The sequence below is a fragment of the Balaenoptera musculus genome, chromosome 18, assembly GCF_009873245.2.
Source record: "Balaenoptera musculus isolate JJ_BM4_2016_0621 chromosome 18, mBalMus1.pri.v3, whole genome shotgun sequence".
NCBI classification, from domain to species: Eukaryota; Metazoa; Chordata; class Mammalia; order Artiodactyla; family Balaenopteridae; genus Balaenoptera; species Balaenoptera musculus.
This window is the reverse complement of record NC_045802.1, coordinates 18,383,702-18,406,352: the sequence shown is the minus strand read 5'-3', so window position 1 is coordinate 18,406,352 and position 22,651 is coordinate 18,383,702. Positions and strand designations below refer to the sequence as shown.

General features: G+C 40.8%; 1 protein-coding gene across 9 annotated transcripts in view; it reads right to left on the bottom strand.

Moving 5' to 3' along the window:
* Positions 1-22,651, bottom strand: part of RCBTB1 (RCC1 and BTB domain containing protein 1) — a 50,478-nt gene that overhangs the window by 5,505 nt on the left and 22,322 nt on the right. For 8 of the 9 annotated variants that reach the window (XM_036831247.1, XM_036831250.1, XM_036831249.1 and 5 more), the window contains 8 exons: positions 19,451-19,617; positions 16,245-16,403; positions 13,380-13,487; positions 12,740-12,882; positions 11,530-11,720; positions 8,030-8,156; positions 5,715-5,866; positions 4,818-4,948 (listed from right to left, as the gene is read on the bottom strand). In XM_036831247.1, coding sequence (XP_036687142.1) covers positions 4,818-4,948; positions 5,715-5,866; positions 8,030-8,156; positions 11,530-11,720; positions 12,740-12,882; positions 13,380-13,487; positions 16,245-16,403; positions 19,451-19,617 — 1,178 coding nt within the window. The remainder of the gene's footprint in view (positions 1-4,817; positions 4,949-5,714; positions 5,867-8,029; positions 8,157-11,529; positions 11,721-12,739; positions 12,883-13,379; positions 13,488-16,244; positions 16,404-19,450; positions 19,618-22,651) is intronic. The other variant, XM_036831255.1, reaches the window with a different exon arrangement.

Sequence of the window (22,651 nt, the reverse complement as noted above, 5' to 3'; positions counted from 1 at the left end):
ACTGTAGTATTTACTATTGAAAAATATCCACATATAAGTGGATCTGTGCAGTTCAAACCTGTGTTGATCAAGGGTCAACTGTATTCAACAGTTTCAAGAATACTGAAAATAATCTAAATCTGGGTTGTTTAAATAACTAATTACACCTTGGATAAGGCAGAACTTGGGAAAAGGAAGCATTGAACACACTTGAAGAGAGAAACTGGAATTTGCACGTTCATTTGCCTGAACCAGAGAGTGGCACAGCCAAGCACATTCACTTCGCAACCTGAGCCAGTGTGCTACTGATGTTGACGTGTGGATTAGATAAACACCCTTCTGATAATTCTTAAATACTATAAAAACCTACATGATCTGTTCACCTCACTCTGCAAAGGATCAGATCTTCAATTACCTAGAAGAAAATGCAGGGCTTCCCTGGTGGCGCAGTGGTTGAGAATCTGCCTGCTAATGCAGGGGACACGGGTTCGAGCCCTGGTCTGGGAAGATCCCACATGCCACGGAGCAACTGGGCCCGTGAGCCACAACTACTGAGCCTGCGCATCTGGAGCCTGTGCTCCGCAACAAGAGAGGCCGCAATAGTGAGAGGCCCGTGCGCCATGATGAAGAGTGGCCCCCGCTTGCCACAACTAGAGAAAGCCCTCGCACAGAAACGAAGACCCAACACAGCCAAAAATAAATAAAATAAATAAATTTAGAAAATGCAACCCTTACCGAACTAGTAAGTCAACTATAACAGGACTGCTGGGCTTTAAAAAAAAACTTCTAAGAAGGATGAGAAGGAGCACTTGACCAGTAGATGAAAAAAGTTCCTAAGAGTCTTCTCAAGGCCATGGAATAAGAAAGTGGGGAAGGGTGTAAAATCAAGGAGTCTAATATGGTATTCTTGGTGTTTTAGAAACCAAAGTCCATGTTTATGACATTCTGTGGTGAAATTATTATAAAGTGGTTCTGAGGCAAATCAGATTTGTTATAATTAGTAAGGAAGATCAAAATAAAATATTGCTATTCTAAATTTACAAATTTGCTCCAAATCTTTAAGCATTTAAATTAAATTATTCCAATCACTATACACACTCTGAAAATAAGTTGTTTTTCCTTTCCACAGATTTTCTTTAGAAACAAAACACAGAGAATTGATGGTCTTAATATCCACATTTTAAAAATGCTAACGCAGCCTTCAACGGAGTTCTTATCCAGCCTTAAAATCTAAAATACATGAGAGTGCTAAGACTTCCTGTGGAAGGACACTTGGCCAGGGTGAGACCTCTGTGTCACAGGCCACCCTTGAGACACATTTCAGATGGCAGATACCGAGAACCACACCTAACTGTCCAAACGTGTTGTTAAAATAATTACATAGCAAAACCCAAACACAGTAAGTCTCGAATTCACTTGATAGTATAGTTGACCGTTGAACAATGCAGGTTTGAATTGCGCAGGTCCACTTACCCAGGATATTTTTCAATAGTACATACTACAGCACTACAGGATCCAAGTTTGGTTGAATCCACAGATGCGGACGAACCAGGGATATGGAGGGCTGACTGTAAGTTATACGCGATTAACCCCTGCATTGTTCAAGGGTCAACTGCATATCAAGTACAAAATATTCCACATCAAAGTAGGTTTTGATTTTGTTTTTTAGTATGTATTTAAGTGTCTCACTATACTGGAAAAAAATGTTAAAGGTGCCTTCTCTCACTACCCAAAAAGTATTTTACAGTCCACTGATCACAAAAAACTTTTAATTTAACCCCTTGAAAAAAGAAATAAATGCTGACCATCTGGCTTTAGCACAAAGTTTTCCAATACTCATAACCCAAATCAGTTGTGGAATTAGATTCCTGGCTCATATTTATTGCTTCCCACCAAAAGCAAACTTTTAAGACATAGCTGCTCAGAAAGTAGGATTTTCTGGAAAGTTCTCTACTCTGGTTAAACAAAAAAAATTCCCCAACTGTTTCTTCTAATGTTCAAATAGACACAGAAAACAAAAATCTCCTGAAAAGAAACAGTATAAATAGAAGCATTTCAAAATGTTTATAATGTGATCAGAACTATCACGAGACAATGTTTTATACGCATTTTCTCCCTTGATATCGATCGATACTTATTCAGGTTTGTACTAGAGGAATATTTAAGTGCTCCTTCTCCAAGTCCTTCTTTACTTTTTAAAAACGTGCAGAAAGTTTGACAATGCATTCATAATGCAAGGGTTCCACAACAATTAGCTTACTTTTTAAAATCTCCACAACTACTGAGTCAATACATTTTTGCTCTTTTTATGTACGTCCATTTGCTTCAAAATTCTCTTGTCGGGCTTCCCTGGTGGCGCAGTGGTTGAGAGTCTGCCTGCTAATGCAGGGGACATGGGTTCGAGCCCTGGTCTGGGAAGATCCCACATGCCGCGGAGCAACTGGGCCCGTGGGCCACAACTACTGAGCCTGCACGTCTGGAGCCTGTGCTCCGCAACAAGAGAGGCCGCGATAGTGAGAGGCCCGTGCACCGCGATGAAGAGTGGCCCCCACTTGCCGCAACTAGAGAAAGCCCTAGCACAGAAACGAAGACCCAACATAGCAATCAATCAATCAATAAAATAAATAAATCTTAAAAAAAAAAAAAAAAAAATTCTCTTGTCAAAAGGAGGCACGGAGGAACCACAGTAATTTTTAGAGCAAAGAGAAGAAACATGAGAGGCAGGTAGTCTCCATCCTCCCAGCATTTCAACCAAGAGTGAAGGGAAAGTCAAGTAGGGTCCCCAAGTTCAATGTCTGAAAATAACGGATTTTGCAGCTAATTTCCAACCTGCCTTAGGAGCAGCTTCCCATCAACTAATAGACATAGTAAGTGGGTTTCATTTTTATATTCTAGAAACTTCATTTGTTTACTTTCTACATTCTACAGTATTAAGGAAATAAAACGTAAAGCTACATTAGTCAATTACATAACTCCCAACACAAAACCATACAACCTAGAAAGAAGGCTTTTTGCCTTCTATTTTCTAATTTTTCTACAGTGAATGTGTAATATTTGTGGGGTTGTGAGTTGTTTGTTTGTTTTTACATTTTTTTAAAAAAGCACAACTTCATGGTGAGGTGTTTCAAATATTACACATTCATTCGTTCATTTAACTCAACATACATTTCTGAGTGCCAACTATATGCCCGCACTGTGACAGACTCTGGGGAAGCACGTGCGTTTGTGGTCTCAAACAAGGGACAGCTTTTAATGTATCTATACTTGATATCAGAAAAGTGAAAACTAGTGAAGGAAATGATCAACCGGCCTGGGTAGAAGTGGAATAAGGCATTTTCTATAAACTTTCTGGGGTAGATTTTAGCTGAAAGTGAGAAAGAAATTTCCAGCAACTCGAGCCAAGATATCTGCCTCTGCCCAGGTGGTTCTGACTGGTTTTGGCCAGCAAGATCCTAATCCCAAGAATATGGAACTCATCAGCACTGAGGAGGAGTATGGTGAGACACAGAAGAGTCTAAAGTCAATCACCAAATGGACAGAAAAGCCATGGACGAATTTAAAATTACATCATTGGGCAAAAGTAAAATCTAAAGAAATACCGTTTCTAATAAAGATGTTCACGATGACAAAGAAAGGGTAGGAAGAAAACTATATTTCCATTTCCCATTAGAAATGATTGACTTTGATCATCATTCCATCTGTTGAAAAGGTCACAGAGAAAATCAGCTATATCTGACCTTATCAAATATTTATAATGATAATATAACCTGAAATAAAGATAGGATACATTTTGAAAATGCAAGACATAATGGTCCATTTCGATCCCCAAATGTGACAAAGATGAAGTCTATCCTCCACCACATCCCCAAGGCCACAGCTGCAGATCTTCGCAGGTGTCTGATAAATTCCCTGATACCAGGTAATCTGCCTCATCATATGATGACAAAATACCTATAAGAAAAACTAATTGTGCCATTTAGGGTACACACCTTAGCTAGACATCTGGAACTCCAAAACTCTTGCTCTTTGACTTTTATTCTCCATGAATATGTAAAACCAACCATACCAGCCTTTAGTTCACTAATTATCCTTCATGTATCCTTCACGTGGTACAATCTTCATTCAGTTCAACAAACATTTATCATGTGCCAGGCACAAGGCACACAGATGAATAAGATACAGTTCCTGCTCAGAGGGAGCTAACAATCTGATGATATCGTGGCTCTAAGTTAACTTAAAGAAAATGTACATAAATGTCCCAAAACACAAGACTCCCAAAAGCCCATTCATTCAGAGACTCTCTAGAGATCCATCAATCAATCCAATATAAAAAGCAAACAAACAAAAAGGAGTCCAGAGCAAGCTCTTCACCCATGAATAACCGTGAGTGATAATTAGACAATGATAGAATTTCAGAGCATACACAGCTATAAATCACAGGGCAGCCTTGGCTTACGACAGGGGAGAGCTGGGGAGACAGCAAAGTGGATCTTGAGAAAAATATATTAAGCTGACCTGGAGGAATACTTGAAACTAAAATATGCTGTTTGTTAGTCCCATTAGGTATGGCACTTTATATTCCAGCCTGCAGTATAGCTGCTGGGACTTCAGTTAGCTTCCTATCTTAGGTAAAAATATAAGTAGAGAAACAACCATTTTTGAAACTATGAACAGAGAATAAAGCAAGCCAGATTTCATTTTTTAGGGGTCAATCAGTTCAGTGATTCCCTACATAGAAGTGAAGTTACTCATCACGCTTGTATCATACAAGAAAGGGGGGAAACGTGCTCACGGGGAGTTAAGGGCGGTTTGTGTTTCTGCTTATTGTTTTATGTTACCTCTGCATCATATCTGACCGCGGCAGAGAACAATGAAAAGGCATTCTCCACAGTGATTCCTCGCTTGATAATGTGCTGACAAAGTTTCTTCAGTCTGTTTTCACAGTAAGACGTCGCCAAATCCAAAAGGCCTAAAAGTAAAATGTGGAAAGCTTGAGGTTACAATAATTTCCAATAATTTATAAATATATATATATTTCATTTTGGTGAAGAGTTATGTAGATAAATCAGCAGAAGCTTCTTAGGGAATAACACTCTGAATTTTATTAAATAAATTCTCTTTTTCAGTCCATCCCTTCCCCACCTCCCAAACATACCTCTCCTATACTCACTTTATACAATTCCTTCTGTAGCACAAAGGAAGGGGAGAAAATTGAATTTCCCCCCTCATTTTGTTTCCAAAATGATGCACTAAATCCATTAGCAACTTATACTTCAGTATTAAAAAAGTAAAATAAGACTACAGTCATATATAGTGTCCATAATTATTAACCATATCTATACAATACTATCTTTAAAAAAATTTTTATTGAAGTACAGTTGATTTACAATGTGTTAATTTCTGCTGTACAGCAAAGTGACTCAGTTATACACAGGTATACATTCTTTTTTATATTCTTTTCCATTATGGTTTATCCCAGGATATTGAATATAGTTCCCTGTGCTATACAGTAGGACCTTGTTGTTTATCCATTCTATATGTAATAGTTTGCATCTACTAACCCCAAACTCTGAGTCCATCCCTCTCCCAAATACAGTACTATTTTTTAAAGGCATTTACTTCAAATCTTTTGTAAAAACCAATAAACCTGAAACTTTTTACATTTCAATACTGTAAGAATACAGGGAGTTATATTTTTGACCCTGTGCCCTGGCCAGTCCCAACGTGGCTGGTACCTATAGCATCTTCAGGCGGCAGATCCACTGTATCTGTGTAGAGGTACTGGAGAAAGGCACGGTACACTGGGTAGGAAAACTGGTCTATTTCTATCACCTCCTTCATGTCCTCATTCCAATAAGACTGGAACATGGATCGAAAGTGCTCACACCTAAAACGGAACAGCAAAAGTTACCTAATTAAGTTGATGAAATCAGGGATAAACAAATATTACACGTATGCTTAACTACTACTATCTGAGTAGTATTGGGTTGGCCAAAAAGTTTGTTCGGGTTTTTCCGCAAGATGTTACAGAAAAACCCAAATGAACTTTTTGGCCAACCCGATACATTCATTCCATGTACAAGAACCCAAACATATTCCGCAGGCAAGGGCTTTTACATTCACCTTTTACGTACACTCACTTTCATTTTTTATACTGCCTATTACATAGTAAGAATTATACATGGAGCCTAGAAGTACCTACCACTTCAACAGTACCACTGTTTGCATTTGATAGACCCCATTCAGATCAAGTTTTTCTGCTCACTTGTTTTTTTTTTAAAAATGTTGTATAGAAGGGCATTTTAAACAATGAAATTAGAAGAAATTCAGAAATGAGTGTTCAAACTTTTGATATATGTTCATGTCATTCAAATGATTCATTTTTTGTGCGTCATGTAATCAGCGTATTCTTGAAACTGTTTTAAATGTTAACTGAATTATATTTAAGAGGATTTTTTTTCCCATTACCTTACATGACAATTTTCCTTCTTTTCTGACTCATCTTCAAAACAGCCACCACCCCTATTTTTGTTCCTTTGCTCTGACCTGCTCCCCTCTCCTCCCAAGCCTGTTACCAATTTATTTATAAAACACATTCACTAGAATAGTCACATATTTCAAGAAAACCTAACTAGGTCTTTTTGTATTGTATTTCATACACAAATCCACCTATATGAGGAACTGATTTCTTTCTATTTGTTTATTTATTATTTTTGGCTGCATCGGGTCTTCATTGCTGCACGCGGGCTTTGTCTAGTTGCAGTGAGCGGGGGCTACTCTTCGTTGAGGTGCACTGGCTTCTCATTGTGGTGGCTTCTCGTTTCAGAGCACAGGCTCTAGGTGCGTGGGCTTCAGTAGCTGTGGCACGCGGGCTCAGCAGCTGTGGCTCACGAGCTCTAGAGCACAGGCTCAGTAGTTGTAGCACATGGGCTTAGTTGCTCTGTGGCATGTGGGATCTTCCCAGACCAGGGATCGAACCCATGTCCCCTGCATTAGCAGGCGGATTCTTAACCACTGCGCCACTAGGGAAGTCCCTATGAGGAACTGATTTCTGAATACTCAATTTTCTTCAAGTATAACATACTTTATAATTTTTTAAAAATCACCTTTCCAAATCCTTTTAAAATGAGTTACACTATAAACACAAAAATACTTTCAATATCCATTCAGAATACTAAAAGAATGGCTCCACTTACAAAGGAACTTACCTCATCTGGGAAGTAAAAAGATACAGTTGCCTAAGCAAGAACTAATAGATGAATTGGTCAGAAAACTATACAGGAAAGGAACAGACTGGCTGGCCACAGGTTCACACATAGAAACATTTCCCGTTCACCTTTTCAGTTAATACATTGGTGCAGATACTTACTCCCTTAAAGTAATGAATGACATAGCGTTTCGGTTCCTTAAAACTTGTTATTTTGTAGATAAATATTTAACTACATTTTCAAAAAAGACTTGTAAGTGGCTAGTTTAACTCTCAATGGTCTGATTTTATGTGCCTCTTTCTCTGTAATGGCAGCCTCAGTGAGCAATGGTCCAGGTACTAATAAATACAAAGTTCCCTCACATTTATACAAAGAACTCCTGCCATTTACTATATTGAAAAACATTTCTTTAATTGGGAATTAGATGTCTCTCAGGGCCAGGAAGTCCAGTATTCCTAAGAGTTTTCTGCTTATGGAAAATGAATCTTTAATTAAGAGTAAAAAAAGATATATAGGCTTTTCACTGATAATCTTTTGTATTTTCTTAAACCTTATATACAAATTTTTTGATCAAAGTAAGTATTCACGATCTCCTTCATTTGAAAAACAATACAGAAAAATACTACCACATTACACTTTTTCTAAAAGGCACATGAGTGCACACACACATAAACACACACACATAACACGCAAAACTCTTCATAAGGAATGGATTGAGTTGTGCCATTTCTCTCTACTACCAAGATTATTTCTTATTAGTCCCCATTTTGTGGAATAACAAAGAAATGGAAATTGTAGAAGAAAGTAAGGTTATTGATGACTCTAAACTCATGCGAAAATACCTGATTTTCAAAACAGCTTTATGGACATGGATATATTTCCCATCAATTCGAAACTTCAGATCGGCAGTTTCTGGACTGTCAAATTCTTTCTTCAGTGACTCTGCAACTGTTAAAAAGTCTTCATGCTCTGAAGGAAACGAGCACATTAATACAGGAAGCTCAGGAAACATGTTCAAGCTTTGAAAGACTTCAGAAAGATAATGATTAGCATGATGGATAATTCCATTAGATTTTTTTCAGAAGAGTTCAGACCTTACTCAACAAATCAATTTCACAGTATTAAATTAAAATCAATGTCACAGAAATTAAATTAAATTTCACAGGCTAATGGGGAAACAAAAAATCAGGGACCCTCATTGGCACTGAATGAAGGTACTACAGACGCAGGAGGCAGTTTTTGTCGTCCCCTGAGAAGGTGATTCTCAGCAGCTGCTGTTACCTAAGTGTCCTAAGTGTATAAACTTCAGAAAAAAATACATATTTGGAAAGGCCAAATACCAGTCTGACATGCTAAGTTAGACACTAAAAACGTGTATTTTTTTAAAAAAGGAGAAAGTTATAGATCATCATGATTAGGTAACTACTTCTCTCAAAAATTGAGTGGTGCTCTTCTAAAGGCTAAGAATTTATCAATTTTCCTCGACAGAAACTCTAAGGACACCTTTGCTCTGCTTTGGGATAGTTTCAAGGAGTTGATAAATTTGACTCAAGGAGTCCTAAGAAACAAACTCACCACTTACGCTAAGAGTTGTGTTCTTTCACAGGGGTGACCCTTTTCCCTCGATATCTGGAATCTAAACGTCCTTCTTAACGCTAAAAATTAATGCAGTACAAGCAATAATCCTCACACACTATCTAAAAGCAGAGCAAATTTACTTAGTAGGAATGTATACTTAGAAAGAACAGCTTTACAAAACCATGATCACACTGCCTGATAGGAAGGTGTAAGTACATGTCATTCTTATATGTAAGTAGAATTGTGCTATCATGAAGAAGAGTAAAGGCACTTGTACAAACTCACGCAACACTTTCTTGTGCTTTCCATGTGTGAAAAAGGGAAAGAGGTAGAAGAAGGCTAACAGGGAAATTTTTAAATTCCAGAGACCCCCGCTGGCACTGAATGAAGGTACCATCGATGTGGGAGACAGATTTCCACGTCCCCCGAGGTGAGAAGGTGACTCTCAGCAGCTGCTGTTACCAGGGCAAGTCTCAGAGGAGGGACAACTGCTAAAAACTAGGCTGAAACTTAACAAAGGAGCTTTCCACGAGCTTTATTATCAGCATCTCCCAAGGAAATACCATTTGCCTAAGCCCTATTCCCTTAACGTACATCCTTCCCCTACCCTGACAATGCAGAGCTCTCTTGGCTGTGGAGGAGAGGTGGACAAGCTCTCAAAAACCAGGCTTTCCCTGACCCTGTAACCTGAATCCCCAATGAATGAAAGAAAGGAAATAACTAAGATGGGCAGAGTCCAAGAGTCTAGATTGCTACCCAACCTCCCCACCGAAAAAACAGCTTCTTATCAGTGCCTCAACTCCTGCATCTAGTCCTAAGGGTTGGACCGTCTTGGTTTCTGGCAACAAGTACAGTACCTCCCTTCAGAGAAGAAATGTTCTTCATAGGGGTGAATTCATCCTCTGACTTTCTTCCCGACACTCAGCTGAGATCAGAAACTGAGAGGAAACAAACACTTCTGACTTTTGGCGGGTGGAAGAGAAAGAAGTCACCTGGGAGATATATTCAGGGACCATACTTTTTCCAAACTTAATATCAGAAAATATTAGGATGTTTGGTCTGAAAAGAATGTCTTTTCAGGATTAGAATTTTAAAATGCAAGAACCTGAGGGAAGTCTTTTATAAACAGGTCCAGGTTAAGCAGTATATGGGACTCTGAGATGTGTACAGGGTCTATACGTAGGTGTGATTACGGCCAAAGAGTCCCATTCTATGAACTAAATTTTCTTTGCTCACAATATTCACTGCAAAAAAAAATACTGTATTATAAAGAACCTGGAAATGTTCCATTTGTTTCACTTTAAGTTGAGCAGCAGTTTCACTTTTCCTAAACATACTCTTGCCCCCATGACCATATAGACTGGTCACCTGATGACGGGACAGGTCCAGCTACCTGACACACCTGAGCATGACACGTTATTACAAGACCTTCAATATCAATTGCTGAGCAACCCAAATCTCGTGTTGACAACAGCTATATTAATTTTCAAGCACAGGGTATCATGACATTTATTTCCTCTGCATCACAAACAAAAGAACGATTTAGAAGAAATACATTGGCAAAAAGGTAGGAATAGACAAGAAATAAAAGAAAAAGAGATTAAAATCATCATGTTAATGGCTACTCAGCTTGATTACATTTTAACATTTTCAATCAACAATGGACCCTTGAAGAAGACAATATTCAGAAAAGGGACAGATTATATAACCAAAGATCAACCTGAATTCCACTATCCTTTTTTTTTTTAAGGCCAGGCCGTGCAGCATGTGGGATCTTAGTTCCCTGACCAAGCATCGAACCTGGGTCCCCTGCAGTGGAAGCTCAGAGTCTTAACCACTGGCTACCAGGGAAGTCCCCCACTATCCTTTATAATACCTCTGTTTTGATCCCCTCCCCCCAAAAAAGTATTTGAGATTCATTGAAAGAAAAATAGGGAAGGAAAATGGAGTTAACAACTCCACAAAGTTAACAAAACCACAAGTTCTTCATTTTTTTTTTAAGTTCATTTTTGGTTCATGTTATATTAGATTATATAATAAATTTAACATAACAAAAGCACTTAAGAACAGGTTCCTCAAACAAATAATTTGTACATGAATGTTCATAACAGCACTATTCACAATAGCCAAAAGGTGGAAACCATCCAAATGTCCATCAACAGATAAATGGACAAACAAAATGTGGTCTACATATACAACAGAATACCACTCAGCCATAAAAAGAAAAGTAGTACTGATACATACTACAACCTGGATGGGTCTCAAAAGCATTGAGTAAAAGCCAGACACAAAAGGCTGTACATTGTATGAGTCCACTTACATGAAACATCCAGAACAGGTAACTCCATAGAAACAAAAAGCAAACTGGTAGTTGCCAGTGGTTGGGGGAAAGAAAGAATGGGTACAGGGTGTTCTTTTAGGGTGATGAAAGTGTTTTAGAACTTGATATAAATGGTGGTTGCACAACATGGTGAAGGTACTAAATGCCTCTGAATCGTACACTTTAAAAATGGTTAATTTTATGTACGTGAATTTCACTTCAATTAAACTGAAAACACTGAAGGGGAGAAAATAATAAATCCATATAATATTCCATAACATTTTAATAAATTGTATTATGCAAATCTAATTTGGGGAAAGGTATTAAAGCTAACGGAGGATAAAACATTTTGAACCTAAAAAAGCCCACAGCCAGCAAATGTGCAGGAACACTGGTCAGCTGATGATACCCTTCGCTGGGGGAAGCAGCCCTGAGCTTCCTTACCTATAGACAGTAGGCGCCAGGTGACGGCAGGCGTGGCGAAGCAGGCGAACACGTCATCAGTGGAGGAGAAGTGGGTGAGGTGAGGCAGGGTCACTGACTGGCCCCGGCAATGGCCCCACATGTACACGTGCCCTCCCTGCGTCTTGGCTGCAGACGTGTGGGCAGAGTGGCAGGCCGCAATCTCTATTACCCTGGGAAGTTTTCAGAAAAATGCACGTCACTTCTTTTTCACAGAAGCCCAAGCGTGCCACACAAGGTAAATAAAAAGTTCGTGCTCAGAACACCTCAGAAAGCCCAAGATCCAGGGACTTTAGCTACCAAGTCATACTGACAAAAGCAAAAGACTAGAGCAAGAGTACTGTGTGTCTCTCTTCCTGGCTGCCCCACTTCTCACGCTAACCTCATTCTGAGTTAGGATGAATAATGCATACTGTTGAGGAAAACCTGGATAAAGGGAATAGAAACCAAAGTAAACGAGGGAAGTGGACACTGGAAAAAAATGTCCTGACAGTTCTGGAGGCTTAGACAGTAGCAAAAAATACTGTATTCAATATACCATTTCCTTACAAATACAACTTTATCTCTCACCCCCTACCAGTGCTCAGAACACTCATTAGGCTGATAGGCACTGGTCCAGGGGTCACGGACTCTGAATGTCTCAATCCAAATGGACATCAAGCCAAATTTACTACATTCTCCGTATGCTTCTTAGGCAGGGTCCCAGAATCAGAAATCAACATTCTAACACTTAGTGGGTAAGACCTTACAATATGGCTGAACAAACATTAAGCATCTATTCCAGTAACACACATTAAATCAAATCAATATTTAAACAGATAATGCCCTTTCAAGGGCAGATTTTATTTGTTTAAAAGTTGTTTTAGTTGGCTCAAAAAGAAGAGTTTATACTACGCTTTAAATTTCAACATGGTGACAGACCCTACTTTTCTTCCCTACTAAACAGGCAACAAGAAGCTGCAGGGATTATACCCAGATGCATGAATGCCTACCAATCTCAGGTGGTTATTTGAGAAAGCTGTGTAAGGATCACGTCAACTTCACGTTCATTCTGACTGGTACAACACTCCTTTGTTCAAAATGAGAATGTTAATAAACAGAAGAGCTACAAAGCCAAAGACCACAGCTCCAGCACACACAGTCCCAAGTCCCAACGCACACACAATCCCAAGACATGGTATCGACAAGTTACCTTTCTTTCTCCACCATGATGTGTGCTGGGCTTAGCAGGTTATTTTTATTGCCAGTTCCCAGCTGCCCATACGTGTTAGCTCCCCAGGCATAGAGCAAGCCCTCATCAGTTAGTGCTAGAGTATGTGCATAGCCGCAGACAATCTGCAAGTAAATTTAAATGGTTACCATAAACAGGAGAACAGGAAGGGCAGGGAAAACATCTACTTAAAGATTACAGCCAGCTTCTGCAGAATGCCAATTCATCATCAGGTGTGGACTGACATTCTCTGGAACGTTAAAAAAGCATTAGAAAAGCCTATACCTGAGACTACAGGATATTTTTCCGTTAGTTTTTTTTTTTTTTTTAACTTATCAAGACCAGTGTGCCAGCACCATGGTCTTGCTTCCCATCATGGGAATTTAGGAAAGATATAATATTAAATGTGGAAGATGAAGGCACAGGGTACTCTTCAAAAAGACTTACTAAAGAGTAAACCTCTGGGAATTCCCTGGCGGTCCAGTGGTTAGGACCCCACACTTCCACTGCAGGAGGCATGGGTTCGATCCCTGGTCGGGGAACTAAGAGCCTGCTAATATTCCGTCAAGTCAGAGCAGGGAAGATAGATGGGGACGAGCACCTAAGGGTCCACCATACATACCTGGTTCACACAAACGCTGTGCAAAGCTGCCACTCTCACGGGGGTCAGCTGATTGCCGTTGTTTCCCAAGCCTAGCTGACCATTGCCGTTGTAGCCCCAGCCGTATACCTTAGACAGAGAAAGGGGGAGAACAGGCTTTTAAAACTGCTGGTAAGAGGGAAGAGCTAAAAATGCCATCCACCTAAACAAATCAGATACTTTTTTCACTTCCAACGCTCACATTCCACTAAATGTGATCCTACAACTGATCTCCAAACAGAAGATGCTTTAGGGGTAGGGATGGCAGAATCTGGCAGTTTCTACTCCATAGCTTACTAGTTGGACAGCCTTGGGCAAGTCATTAACTCTTGTTTTACGCATGAGGAAGCTGAGGCTCATTAACAATTACTAAGTACCTACTGTATCTCAGGACGTTGTGAAAGGTACTAGGAATAAGTCTTTGGAAACAGTTTAACAGGAGAGATGGACACATGCAATTTTTTTGCAGCCAGGTGGCAAGTGCCATAATAGAGATATAATCAAGGCACTACAGGTAGAGAGGAGAAAGGATTTAGCCACAGAAGAAAGTTTAGGCAAGACTTTTCAGAAAGCAGAAGTCTGAGCAGGGCTGAAGGCACTTCAGGCGGAGGGCACAGAATGTGCTGGAGACAGGTTCAGGAGACGAGCAGGTTGGCCTGGCTGGATAGAGCTGGGGTGGTGGCTGGGGAGAGACTAGAAGGAAAGGTAAGGGCCCAAAGGGCCAAAACACAAACCGAGGAAAGTGAAATGCATCCGTGCATCTCCCACTGAAATATTCCAAAACTGAGATCAATATGACTATATTTGTACTCTGGAAAGATCACGCTGGCGGCAACATGAAGGGCGGCTGCAGCGTGTAAGACCAGAGGCAGGGAGACCTTGACATATAAACTCATCTCCCATCAGCAAACAGGTGAGCTCTGATGAGGGTCCAACGAAGGTGGTGACAGCGGCACCACAAGAGGTACCAGCAAAGAGGTTAAAGAAGGAGACATAAGGGAATGTGGCGGTCCCTTAGACGCCCTAAGCCAAGAGGGGGTCATCAGCTGAAAGCCGCAGAGCTGGGCATAGGTTTGGCAGCGAGTGTTAAAGGTTTAGAACGGCCAGCATGGGACATGGGTAAAGTACTGGTCAGGAACAGACAAAAGGCCTGGCTCAAATCAGAAACACGAGATATGGGTGGCAACACGCCCCATGGCAACACAGGGCAAAAGGGCATCGGTGAGGGCCTTTCCAGTCAGGGTGACAGAGGGAAAAAGGGGACGTGGAGTTTAGGGTACTAACAAGAGATGGTTAAAAGCACTTTCAATGTCAGAAGTCTAATAGGTCTGAACTTTCTGGGAAGAAATTTGGCAATAGCTATCAAAAATTCTAATGACATACTCCCTGACCCAGAAATCCTATTTCTGGGAAATTATTCTATAGACATACTTGCATGAGTGTGCAAAGATATACACACTCACAAACAGTAACACAGAAAAGCAGTGCAACAATGTTTATAAACAAATATAAAAAACAATTGAAAGGCCCATCAGGAGAGCTCTGGATGCGGGTCATGTGCACAAGGAAAACCAACATCCATACAAAGAAAACTAAGCAGCTATTATAATGGAAAGCAACTATCAATGGTCTGATAATAGATTCAGGTAAAACGTATATGTTGTTAAGCAGAAAAGTTGCAGACTGGCAGAAAAAAGCAGTAGGTATAACAATCCCATTGTTTAAAGAAGGTAATTATACTCAACCATACATAACTAACTATAGAGAAAAGTCCAAAAGGATATACATCAAACTATTAACAAAACTGAAGGAAAGGTATTCACTTTTTACTTTATACGCTTCATCTGTTTTCCTTTGTTGAAATAATCATATAATAATAATTTTAAAATTAAATTTGTTTTAAAAAATAAAGAAGTGGAAAATACTGGAATGGAGGATGTTAGATGACTATCCCAAGGAATTCTGAAGTCCTCCGGTGTGATATCAGGATTGATTCAAAAAGTGAGCTAACACAGCCGAGTATTCAGTAAACTCTAAACCACCCTCGCACCCCAATGCAGGATGCCATACGTCTGTGTCCAAAGAAGCATCTTCGAATAATTCTTGTGCACTGAGACAGGCACAGGTGGTAACAAGTCCATTTAAGGAGAAGCTTCAACCAGAATTATTTTATAGAAATGACCATCAGCTCAAAGGTGACTATGATAGAAGGTGGGTTTTTAAAAGTAGCTAATAACAATCAGGATGAAAAATTCTCCTTTTGCAAGTTGCTTCTTCCTGTGGACAAACATTCCAGATGTAGGTAGGTACAGAGCCTTCATGCCCATTAGAGTTACTGCTTATAAACATCATCAGCTGACTTTAAAGAGTGCACATTGCCTCTTGCCTTCTGAGATGGCCCGCACTCTGTCAGTGGGGTGTGTTTCTCCCGGGGCCGCTCTCACTTTCTGAGATGGACTGCATTCTCTCTATGCAATGAGTATCTCTCTAAATAAACCTGCTTTCACTTAAAAGAAAAAAAAAAAAAAAAAAAGAGTGCATCGTTCACTTTTTCATTGGAAGAAAGAGGTAGTATTAAATTCTTTTATCTATTACATTAAATCACAAACAAATACCTATAAGCACTGGGCTATTTGGATCTGGCAAAAACACATTAGAACCTTTACTTGCAGATAAATCTTGGCATTTAAAAATTCATAATTAGGAGCAAACATCCTGTGGTTACAACCTCAATCAGTTAACTATCTATGGAGCTAGAAAACAAAGCACTCTTCCTTCCAGAATCTACCTGGAAAGAAAAGGACATTTCACTGAAGGAGGAGAAAGGGGGATGCAGACATCGCTCACCTCACCATTGTCCAGAACAGCCATGGACGAGGTCTGACCGCAGGCAATGCCAACCACCCTCTTGATGTGTAAACAGTTTGTAACTTTGCGAGGAGTTGGTTGATTTGCTGTAGATCCCGATCCCACCTGGCCGCAGTTGTTATAGCCCCAAGCAAACACCTACACAACAGGAGGGGAAAAGAAAAAGAAAGAAGAGTAAGGGTGAAAATTCTACCTCTAACACACAATAACAATCATAAAATAAAAATAAACCCACTTAATGAGTACTTACAATGTGCTAAATGGTCCTAAGTGCTTTACATGCATTAACCCATCTAATCCTCACAGTAATCCTGTAAGATGACCCTGGGATAGGTGCTAGTATCATCCCCATTGTATACATGTAAAATAGAAACACAGAGAGGTTGAGTGACTTGCTTGAGACTCCACAGCTAGCAAGCAGAATTTACTACTAATCTCAACCCAAGCAGTCTAGCAGCGCTCTTAACCACTATGTTATACTGCCACTATAATTATGGCAGCCATACAGGATTTTTAATCCGGCATCAATAGGAAATGAGGTATATGCCACATAAGTATGCCACAGTGATATGAAAAAATCAGCCTTACTCTCTGGGCACAAATAGTCTTTTTTTTTTTTCACTGAAACTTTTGAAACCATACTATGCTTCTCCCTATCTCACTGATCACCAATAGGAGACATTATATAAATTTTCCTGATGACACAAGCCTACCATCACTGTAATTATCAATCATAGTTCCACGTCCTAACACAGTCATGCTCACAAGTACTAAGGAGACGATGTCTCTACAGGAATGACATGGGATTGTTAGGCTATTCTTTTTTTTTTTTTTTTTTTTTAAAAAAAGACACATTTATTCAGTGTCATGATCAGACTATTACATTTAGCAATCAACAGCATGGGTGCAAAAAAAAAAAAAAATCTACATTAAAACCCTTTGTTGGAATGCTTCACACTTTCCACAGAACAGAAACTAAAATAACCTGTTATACAATTAGTCACAAATACAGTCCTCGAGTTTTTTTGCCCATACACATGAGTATTGTCTAAAACATGTCTTCTTTGTAGCAGCTAGGCCCTGCCACCACTGTGCTTGGCTGAGTTCACAAATCTGTTGTAACCTGTAGCTTCCCTGTCACTTCTCTGGCTCTCCTCTCCTGCTAAGCTTTGTTTCCTGGCAGTAATCAAAACCTTCTGTGTTAGGCTATTCTTGATAACATTTTCTGAGTTCTCATTTGCTGTCTGTCAGCTCCAAGCAGCTCCCCTCCTCAACTGCATCCTGCTTACTTTTGGCCCGTGACTGGCCATAACCTGAAAACCAGATTTCTAAGGGAGAGAGACACAAATAGAGCTCTAAGCTAAGTTAAGGAAGAAAAACAAAACTAAAAATCAATTTAAGTTAATTATTGACTGAGCCTATCAAACAAGAGTGTGACCGGAGAGAAGAATTAGAGGAGGAGGGGGATGCTGGTAGCAGAGGAGATAACTTCCTCCATCACTAGGAGAGTTTGTAAGGACCCCTCTCACCCCCTTCACTTGCCTGTGGGAAGTAGTCCTCACACATCCTGAGTTCCGGCTTCCACAATTCTCTTTTCCTCTGTCAGCACTTTCTATCTAAGTTCACGTGTCTGAGGCTGCCCACGTGATGTCTTAAAACCCACGGCTGATGTCTTAAAAAGAATATGTGCTACAGGTTCATTTCATAGGCACAAAAGAAATAACCTGCCATACTTCTTGAAAGTGGATTCACAGGAATAGCTAGTGTAATAATGCAAATATTTATCCAAAGTAGCATATGCTTAAGGTTAAAATAAACCAGGAATCCAGGCTGCACAAATTAGCAAGTTCTAATTTCGACAATCATTCTTCTGCACTTATTTTCAAATATCCTAAGTTCCCTTCCAATGCAGTTGCCTTTTATTTTAAAAATGGGGACGAGGGTTCCATTAACCAAGAAACAGACTAGGAACAGCAGATTCTGCACATAAGGCCTGCTAGGCCTGGCTCCAGCACGTCCCAGCCATGAAACCTTGATCTCCCTGAGGTGCTTTGGTTTGTTCACCCATAACCTACCCTACTTAGTAAAATCACTGTAACACCACTGAAGGACTTTAAACAGGAAACGATATGATCTGATCTGCATTTCATAAATCACAGGGGGCAGAGAAGTAATACTGCACAGGCAGACCAACTAAAAAGCTATGGAATAAAAGAGACCATGGCAACAGTCCAGGAGATGACAAGGCCTGACCTAAGGTTATGGAGAAGGAGAGGAACAAGATGATACAAAAGACTGGGAGGTAGAACCAACAGGATGAGTAACATTTAAGATAAGCATGGAACCTGGGGGGTGAACAAGTTGTTCAGAACCTACTGGAATGTTGGTAAAGTTATTTTCTATGACATCATTACATTTACTGAAAAACAAAATAGACCTTAGGGGATGGGGGTCATTAAAAAAACAAAAGTACAGAACACTGTCATACACATCTGATTTGTAATCTTAGCAAAAAGCATGAGACTCAACTGCCTTAAGAATTAATTCTACTGTCTTCAAAAGAGTGGTCCTGATCACACAATATAAGTTGTATTAGAAAAAGGGTTCATTCCCATACTGTTCTTAGCGACGCACACGGGGCTGCTATGTTCACACCATATCCAAGTACAAACATGGTCATCTTTTTTTAAAAAGCAAGGACCTTCACAATAGCCAAAGGCAGAAATGACCCAAATATTCATCAACAGATAAATGGATAAACAAAATAGACAATGAAATATTGTTCAGCTTTAAAAAGGAATGAAATTCTGCCGCAGGCTGCCACATGGATGAATCTCGAGGACATTATGCTGAGTGAAATAAAGGCGGTCACAGTGGACAAATACTGTATGATTCCACTCATGTGAGGTACCCAGAGTAGTCAAATTCTTAGAGACAGAAAGTAGAATGGTGCTTGCCAGGGGCTGGGAGTAAGAGAAAGTAGAGAGAGTTAATGTTTAATTGGTACAGAGTTTCAGTTTTGCAAGACGAAAAGAGTTCTGTGGATGGATGGTGGTGAGGGTAGCATAACAATGTGAATATACTTGTCACTGAACTGTACACTTAAAAATGGTTAAGATGGTAAATTTTATATTACATGTATTTTACCACAATTTAAAAATAAAGAATAAAAGCAGGGCACTTACCTCTCCATCAGCTGCCAGAGCCATTGAATGATGTGAGCCACAAGCTACTTCAACCACTTGCTTGATCAAGAGGTTGGTGCAGACTTGGATGGGAGCAATGCCTTGGTTGGTCGTCCCATTCCCAAGCTGGCTATATCCATTGTGGCCCCAGGCATAAACAACTCCATCTATACAGGATGGCCGCACACAAAGAATCAGCTCAAAGAAGAAACAGTAACACCTGTACTTTGCTCAACTCATCTTCCAACCTTAATTTCTTTTTATGACCTTGTGATTTATAAGAAATATGTATTTGGTCATCCAGATTACAAAAATAAATTTATCTTGTATATTTAGTCTTCACCCACAGTTCCTGTCTCACAGCTCCCAAAACCAGTGGAATATCCTAAGTGTGGAGAATGACAAGGGTATCTTTGGTTATGTGAATGAGGTGACTTTTGGAAGCACCTAAGGATGATGGGTCTGTTGCCAGAAGAACCAACCACAAGATTAGAGGGTTGGAGGGGAGAGGGGCTGGAGGCTGAATTAACTGCCACTGCCAATGACTTAGACAATCATGACTACGTAATGAAGCCTCCATAAAAACCCAAGAGGACAGCTAATTCTGGCCCCTGTTCAGAGAGCTGCCATGTCGGGGAACCGGAACACTTACATGTGCCACTGTGCCAGGCACCAGGCTCTACGAGGACGGAAGCTCCTTTATTCGGGCTGTTAACTCATATCCTTTAACATCCTTTTATAATAATCAGTAATCTAGTGAGGAAATGGATTTTCTGGAGTGTCGGGAGCCATTCTAGCAGATTAATCAAGCCCAAGGAAGGAATTCCCTGCCGGTCCAGTGGTTAGGACTCTGCGCTTCCACTGCCGAGGGCCCGGGTTCGATCCCTGGTCGGGGAACTAAGATCCCACGTGCCACATGGCGGGGCCCAAAACAAAGAAAAACCCAAGGAGAGGGTCACGGGAACCTCTGATTTGCAGCAGGTTAATCAGAAGCACAGGTAACAACCCGGGCTTGTGACCAACATCTGAAGTGGAGGGTGGTCTTGTGGGACTGAGCCCTTTACCCATGGAATCTGATTCTATCTCCAGATAGGTAGTATCAGAATTGTGTTGGATTCCTGGACACCGTGCTGGCACCCGAGAATTACTTCCTGTTGGGGGATATGCGCGCGCGCGCGCACACGCACACGCACACGCACACACACACACACACACACACACAGGAACTGGGTCCAGGAACTCTCTATTTAGTTGATGTCAGAAACAGGATTTGCAAGAACAGCCCTGGCTCACAGACACATGGTTTTTGAAGATAAAGGATAAAAGGGCAAGGAATGAGGAACCTCTGATTCCTAGACGGCTACCTAGTCACCATGGTATGAAACTGCAGCTGTGCTGCAATCAGTTACTAAAGGTAAGAGTTACCAATGCCGTTTAGAAATGGGAGTAGACCCGACTCCCAAGGAGTTGGCTCAATGGATATATAAGGAAATGCAAAATTAGAAGCAGCACACTAAATAAACAATTCCTGGGACTTCCCTGGTGGTCCAGTAGCTAAGACCCCACGCTCCCAATGCAGGGTGCCCGGGTTTGATCCCTGGTCAGGGAACTAGATCCCACACGCCGCAACAAAGATCCCACGTGCAGCAGCAGAGATCCTGCGTGCCGCAACTAAGACCCAGCCCAGCTAAATAAATAAATAAATACTTTTAAATAAATAAATAAACAATTCCCCGCTTATTTCATATGTAAGAGCCAAAATGAAAATAAAAGAAAGTGCTTGGCCTTGATGCTGATTCAAGCTCAGATTTGGGTCAATCTGAGCTCCAGCCATTAGCCTCAAAGCTGCCTAGAAAGGGAAAAATTATGCAACAGAAAGTACCTCTAGCACCTCTGGGTCACCAAGAAAATAGTTACCAGAGGAGAAGGGCAACAGCAAGAAGCAACTAAAAGCAAGGGAGACAGTGTGAAGGGACTGGCTCACTGTGCACATCAGCATCAGCAGCTTCCTGAGGAACCTTTACTGAAACGGGCTGTGAGAGTAACTAACTTAAGGGCTGTGTCTTTGATTTTGAAGGCTGCAGAGCGGAAGCGCATGTCTGGGTTGATGCAGGACCCACTGCTCTCTACTGAACAATCACAGGTGGCTGTACATGATCCAGACACCCAGGAGGTGAGTCCCAAGGAGACAGCCAGGTTGGTGGACTGGATAAAAGCCACTGTGAAGTCTGTTTATCCTGATAAGAGGGATTTCCCAACTCCCCGTATTAATGCCAGATGGAACACCCCAGATGAAGCAGCTGAGACGCTTCGTATGCAAGCCATGTGGGACTGGCTTTATGATGACTGGGATATTCACCCACTGAATACACCCATTACCCAGATCATGGTAAATGCTGTGACTAAGAGGGTCCCTGCTATATGGGCACCTCATGTAACTTTACTGCTACAAAATCAAACAGTTTGAGACACCTTATCTAACTTGCTATCTCAACTTCCCCATAGGGGTCTTACTAAGAACATTAATTATGAAAATAGGGAAAAACAAAGGGGAGAATCAAGGGACTCACCCCGGCAGAGTGAAAGTCTTCAAACGGTTGTTACAAAGCGGGATGAATAAATCGGATGCTGATGCAGCTGAAACCAAGATGTGGCTGCAGCACGACCAGAGACTGGTGAACCAATGGGACCCCATGTTGGTCTCTAAAATTAAAGGGCCCCAAACAAGTCAGCTCTATTTATCCCAGCTTGGAAGGCGATAAAAAGCCAGAAGGTAAAGACTAAGGTAAGAAAATTGACCAGGAATGCCCTGGGAAAATGGTAAGGAAGATGAAGATTAACCTAAAGGCCAGGATCTTCTGGCCCGACCCCCAGCAAGGCACCCAAGGGCATATGCACATGTGTGGGTGAAACAGCCAGGGGGAGGAGAGGAAACTTTTCTGATACAGGACCCCAACGCACTGTGATTCCAAAACCTGTTGGTGACGTCTTAACAGCTAAGGTTAGAATGGGGGCTACAGATGGGTAACAGTTGATGGGACTCAAGTGAAAGTCTGAATGAAAACGGGGGTTTTGGAACAGATTCTGTGTGACGTGGACGCATCCCCCTTACCTGAACGTAGTCTTGGGATGGATATTACATCTGACTGGGGACTGCTTCCCCAACCTAATATTGTAAAACACAAGGCATGTAAATCTGCC